Source organism: Tauraco erythrolophus, chromosome 1 (assembly GCF_009769465.1).
Source record: "Tauraco erythrolophus isolate bTauEry1 chromosome 1, bTauEry1.pri, whole genome shotgun sequence".
NCBI lineage: Eukaryota > Metazoa > Chordata > Aves > Musophagiformes > Musophagidae > Tauraco > Tauraco erythrolophus.
Window position 1 is genome coordinate 106,496,507 of NC_141465.1, and position 6,000 is coordinate 106,502,506.

The 6,000-nt window shown below is 44.8% G+C and overlaps 1 protein-coding gene across 3 annotated transcripts in view; it reads right to left on the reverse strand.

Moving 5' to 3' along the window:
- INTS6 (integrator complex subunit 6) overlaps positions 1-5,625 on the reverse strand; it is a 46,065-nt gene extending 40,440 nt beyond the window's left edge. For all 3 annotated transcript variants that reach the window (XM_086612196.1, XM_086612201.1, XM_086612193.1), the window contains exons 1-3: positions 5,507-5,625; positions 5,177-5,254; positions 4,218-4,367 (exon numbers count right to left, since the gene is read on the reverse strand). In XM_086612196.1, the coding sequence (XP_086468322.1) occupies positions 4,218-4,367; positions 5,177-5,254; positions 5,507-5,617 (339 nt within the window). In that variant the 5' untranslated portion in view covers positions 5,618-5,625. The remainder of the gene's footprint in view (positions 1-4,217; positions 4,368-5,176; positions 5,255-5,506) is intronic.
- Positions 5,626-6,000: the final 375 nt, after the last annotated feature.

The following is a 6,000-nucleotide window of genomic DNA, read 5'->3' on the forward strand; positions in this document are numbered from 1 at the left end:
TGGTAAGTCATCAACAGTGTTTCTCATATTAGTCTAAATCCAGAGAGTACCTTATTTGTCACTGTGAATGAAAAACACCTATCCCAAGTCTACTCGGATTACAGAAGTGTTACAGTTACTTTTCTGTTTCAAAACAACTAAGTTAGCATGTGCTTTTGTTACATCAAATTTGTTTAGAAGTCAGACTCCTAAGACAGTTTTACCATAACAATTATGATGCTGAAGAATATGTGCAAGATACTCTAGTGAGATAAAAAGCTCATAAAAAGCTTATGTTATTGAAAAGCACTGTTTCTAGCCACAATATTAAACCAAAACTTCACCCTGAAAAAATTGCGATACATCAACTTGACCGCTTTGAAATCCACTCGGATACATACATTTTATGCTCTCGAACCTCATTCTATGCAATACTGCGGAAAAAAAAAAAAAAGCAAACAGTCGGAGACCTTCCCTACGCAAATAACAACAGGCAACGTGAAGCACACGAGGCATCAGAGAATCAGAGCTTTAGCAATTTCAAACATCCATCAGATTCAAGTTCTGATAGTGCTGTGTTGGTCCTTCGCATGCGAGAAGCAAAACACCATTGGTACATATTTTACCTACCTTAGATTCAGAGCTCAGTCTTAGAAACTTCACTAAAAAGTGCAAATAACTGAAGTACCTAGCCGGTTCAATCGAACCATTTGTTCACATTTTTGTTGTCTTATAATAGCTACATTTTTCATGTTTTGTTTTCACAGAAAGAGAAACACATCTGTTAGTATTTAACCCTTCCATCAACTGTAACAAGCTGCATGTTTGCCTCACTCATAACTATTCAGTTAAACTGTGACTACACATGTACTGCTGAATAAGCCATGGCTACAAGATTTAAGAGGGTATTCCAAGAGAACAGAAAACCTGCTAGTAAAGGCTTGGTGTTTCTGACTACCTGAAACAATGGAGAAGCTGAACTGGGAAAAATACCACAAAGATAAGTCAGGTAGCTAAGTGCAAACTGGGATAATGAAGTACAACGTTTTGTGTGATACGACAGTGAGCCCTTACTGAACTTAATGTGTTTAAATTGCTTTCTTCCTGAAGACATCCAAATTCTGTATTTTCTCTTAAGCTTTCTATAAAAATGCAGAAGGTGAAGAGGACTACTATTTTTAGCAAATGCTAAAAGCTGACACCCTATCTGAAGGTTCATACTTCTGCTATCATAACCAGCACAAAGCATACTATGGGCGGGGGGGGGGGGGGGGGGGGGGGGGGGGGGACTATAACTATTATTGGACTCAAGCAATATAATGCAGAACTTATCAATCTGGAAGTGCTGTAAAAATTAAAGGAATAGTCACCTCAAAACGTGTACTTTCCAAAATCTTTTGTTGTTGACAAAAACGTGGCTCTAACAATCCTTAGGTAAGACAAAGGGTTTATAAAGCCATATCATAGCATTAATATCAGAAAGAGCTTACAAAAAAATCTTCCAGGTTTTTGCTAATCTGCATGAGTCGACAGCGTCCCTTTAAGATCTGAATGTGAGATACTGTGATCAGCTAATACAGCTGTACACTTAGTAACTCAATCTTCATGAGCAACTGAGTCCGTGCTTATTTACTGAAAAAGTAGTATGATAAATAGTCATATTAAAAATCCAAACATTAATGTTGCAAGAAAATCTGAAGCAGGAGATTTTCCTCAATTTCAGAATGACCATTCAGCCATCACTCTTGTTCAGGAAGTTCAGCTGATGGAGAACTCTGGTCTACTTTGAAAGAAATCAAGCATAGTGAGTCATGCTGCCATTTAAACAAACAGTTCGTACTCAGCAGAGGGACAAGACACCGTGCCGTTGGATGACATAACTGGACAATCCCATCAAGCTTGTGTCATATCTTATTGTTTGTACATGTAATAAAAATCTGGTTTACAATTCATACATGTGAAACAAGTGGATCTTAGCAAACATCTTACAAGCTTGTCAATACACCAAAAAACCAAGTGTGATAGTCAAAAGATGTTAAGCCAGAGAAATTTTTCAGAGAAAAGCTTAACAAAAACTTAGATTTATTACTTCACGTTAATAACACACCTAAGATCACCTAAATGCTGAATTTTTGGAAAATTACCTTCTCCTCCCACTCTAAGATAATCACTCTTCAAACATATGCCTGCTATATTTTAGTTAAGTAAACTACCCAAATATTTTATGGTCTTAATATTTGTAAGTGCTTTAAAAAAACGTGTATCAGCACTTTATGTTCTGAGTAAAAACTATTTCAATTGCAGCTGAGCATTCTGATCACTTTTATTATCCTGAATTTGTAAGTTTCTCATGTCATGCACATTTAAACACCCATTTATCTTGAGAAGACTTTAGGTAGTAAGCATCAACAACAGGAAGTTGACAAGATAACATGGCATAGCACTCAAAGGCCAATATGAAGCTGAGGAAAGTTAACTGCCCTGGATCTCACCCTGTGAGTACTGAAGGACCAGTTAAACGCTCCAGAATTTGATCTGATCATGAAAAACTGCTAGTTTGATTAGTAGATCCAAAATGGGAATCTGTGACTTCAGCAGTGGATGACCTGGCATTTGTAATATATTCATCTATTTTTGCAGACACTAAAGAGTTAGAATTTCTATTTAGTCACCTGACTGCACATGTGAACACCTCTTCAACAGCCAGCTCCACATGTGGAACAGAGTGAAAAACATGCATAAGCAAAGAGGGGGTTCAAGCCCAGATACAGACTTGTAACCAAAACAGATCAGACAAAGAAAAGAATCATTGCTCCACAGACAAAAGAGCAGCTACCTGCAGTAATGAACACTACTAGTGAGTAAAAAACAGTCATGACAACTCAACTACCCACTTGATCGAGTAGTTGACCACAGACAGTTCACTTAGAGCAAATTATTTGACATGGGTTTAAATCAGAATGTTGTAATTATCAGTGGTAACAGGAAAGAGCAAGTATTTCATGTGTGTGCCTACAGTGGTAAGTGTTCAAAAACGCATCGTACAGCTCATGTAATTAAACGAAAACATCAGAAAATGGGAAAGATTAGTACACAGATGTATAAGAGGACAGCAGATGGTAATAGACAAAAAAATAACCATGTGTGGAACCAGTACTTTTTTTTTTTTGAGTTTCATCACTAAACTAGCATTTTAAAAATGTTTAAGCTCACTTGATCACCTAGTGGCAAAGTCATACAATGCAACACGAGAGAGAGAAATTTCCTTCCCAAGCAAACATGGCATGTTATCACATAGACTCTGCTCAGGCTGCAAAGCGGAGGGGGAGAAAGAGGACTTATTTACCCAACCACGTTCCCATGTTAAACACCAAGAGCAGTAACTAATCCTCAGAGGGCAGAGGGAGCATTACATGAGAACAACAAACAAAAAGTGGAGATTCAAGTTACCATATTCCATGTGAAAAATACATTATATACTTTGCCCAATACTAATAATGTCCTTTAAGTGAAACGAATCCAGGGTTTGATCCAATGCCAGAAAGAACTGGGTATGCTTCCTAAAGCACATGTTTAACCTAGAGTTACTGTCTTTTAGCAACTCATACTACTGAGCAAGAGAATGCTGGCTCACCCGAAAGAGAAGTCCTGCCTTAAAGGGATAGCTACAATACAGACATCAGAAAAGCACAGCTTCTCAAGACTCTGATACAACAGGCAGGTTTATAAAAATACAGGTATGTAGAGAAAAGTTGTACTAAACTCAGTGGAAAGAAAGGGTTTTGAAAGAGTTGTGTTCCATTCAGTACTTTCAGACATGCAGTGTCGTTAGAAGAACGGCTCATCTCCTAAACTTTACTTAATTAATTATACAGCACTGCATAGAGAAAGCAACGTTTTTGTGATCTCACCAGGCTCACCGCTAATGTTCTGAAACATAGACATGATACAAAAAAAAAAAAAAAACAACAAAGTTTAACTGAGAAGGCCCACTTGGAAGCTACATCACAGTTTAAAAACTGAGGTACAACTGAAGTTTAGAAAAAAAAAGAAAGAAAAGTTGGGTAACAAGCTATAGTCAGTGACTGCATTTCTTCAAGCTATCTGAGCTCTGCTTACTTTTGAAGAAGCCCCCACATTGAGTATTTCATGAAGATGTCACTTTGGACAATTAACTAATTGTTGACTCTGGGAAGTTTGTGCTTTACGATTTTTCCACCTATTAATAGTCAACCTACCTGCCCATAGTTGTCTATGCCAGTTACTAATCTATTTAAGTTTAATAAATCAAAAGCTGTCCTTAGGGACTGGCCAAGAGTCGTAAGTCCTTCAGCTTGAAGGTTTTTCAGTTCATTCATAAACGTTGCATGGTTTTCCTTCCAGCCAGCCTGAAAAGAGAAACATTGAGAAGATTTATTCTCCACACACGAGCTTTGCTTTCCTGTTAGGCTACGAAGTACCTTCCTTGCTGCATGCAGGTCACTTCAAATGCTAACAAAACACCTCTAAAGTTACTAATATTTAGTGTTGTTCTATAAAGCCTAAAAATGTGTATTTCTCTTAAACCTTGGAGCACCACATCTATTAAGTGCAGATATTTTTTTTTTTAATGTGTTCCACAGGACAAATTTCTGTGAAGTCACCAATGCACGAACCTTACAACTATTTACCCGGCTGCCCCGCAGTCCTTTCCAGATGGAAGCCGACCGCACTCTGAAGCGACCTCCAACAGGTTCACCGTCCTGTGTCATGTGGACCCGCCGCCCCCCTCCCCCGCGGTACGCCTCCCCGCCCCCCCCCCCCTCCCCTCCCCGCCCCGGCAGGAGTGAGGGAAGTGCCGTCCCCTTCCGAGTCCGGACTCTCCGGGCTGAAGTCGGTCTTTCCCCCACTCGCCCCTTCCCAGCTGAACTCTCCTTGGAGTTGCTGTCACTTCTCCCAACTTGAATAAATATCCCCCACAGTTCATTGCTGCTCACACACACCACACAGGGAAAAAATGTCGGCCATGTTGATGTCAGCGCTGCCGCCGCCGCCGCCAGAGCCCGTGTGCGCCGAGCTCCCCCGGACCGCCGGCAGCCCGGGCGAGGCGGGCGGGGGGGGATGGCCGCCGGCAGCGGCCCGCGGCGGCGCGGAGGGGCCGGAAGGAGGCCGGGGGCGGGGGGAGCGGCGAGGGGGGAGGGGGATGAGCGGGGGTTACCTTGATAGCGTAGGGAGGCTCCTCGAAAGTGACCAGCATGTACCTGTCTCCCCTGCTGGCCGGGTCCCGGGCTCGGAGCTGCGGCGCGGGGGACAAAGCAGAGGGTGAGCCGGGAGGCGGCGGCGCCGCCGGAGCCCCCCCGGCTCGGCTCGGCACGGCGCGGCCCGGCCCTCCCCTCCCTGTCCGCACACACACGCACTGCCGCCCGCCCGCCCTCGCCCCGCGCCCCCGGCCCAGGCAGCCCCCCGCGCCCTGCCTCCCCCCTCCCCTCCCCGCGCAGTCACTCTCGCTCGCTCTCTCTCGCCTCCTCTCGCAAGGCAGAGCCGGTACCTTCATGAAAGTCTCTACAGCGCCTTTGGCTATGTCCAGATAGGTGGTGCCCAGATGGGTGCGCTGGTTCATGGAGGCGGACGTGTCTATCAGGAAGAGTAAGATGGGCATAGTGCGGAGGGGCCGGCGGCCGGGCGGCTACATGGACAGCGGGTGGGGGGCTGAAGGGAGAACCGCGGGGCGGGGAGGAAGGGGGGGGGGGGGGGGGAAGAGAAGAGAAGAAGAAGAAAACGGGGGACAGGAGAGGAGTAAGTGGCTCTGAGTGCTCTGCACGGGGAAGGGCGCCTCCCCGCTGCCCCTCTGCCGAGGCGGGGGGAAGGGGGGGCAGCCCTGCCTGCCCTGCCCTCCTTTGTGTGAGGGGCCTGCTCAGCCCGACACAGGCTGGTTTTATGAGGGAGAGGCGGATAGGGCTGCGCTGCTGCTAACCTTCCCCCCCCAGCCACCTTCCTCCACCGCCGCCCGCCCTCCCCTCCCCCTGTTGATGTTACTCAGAA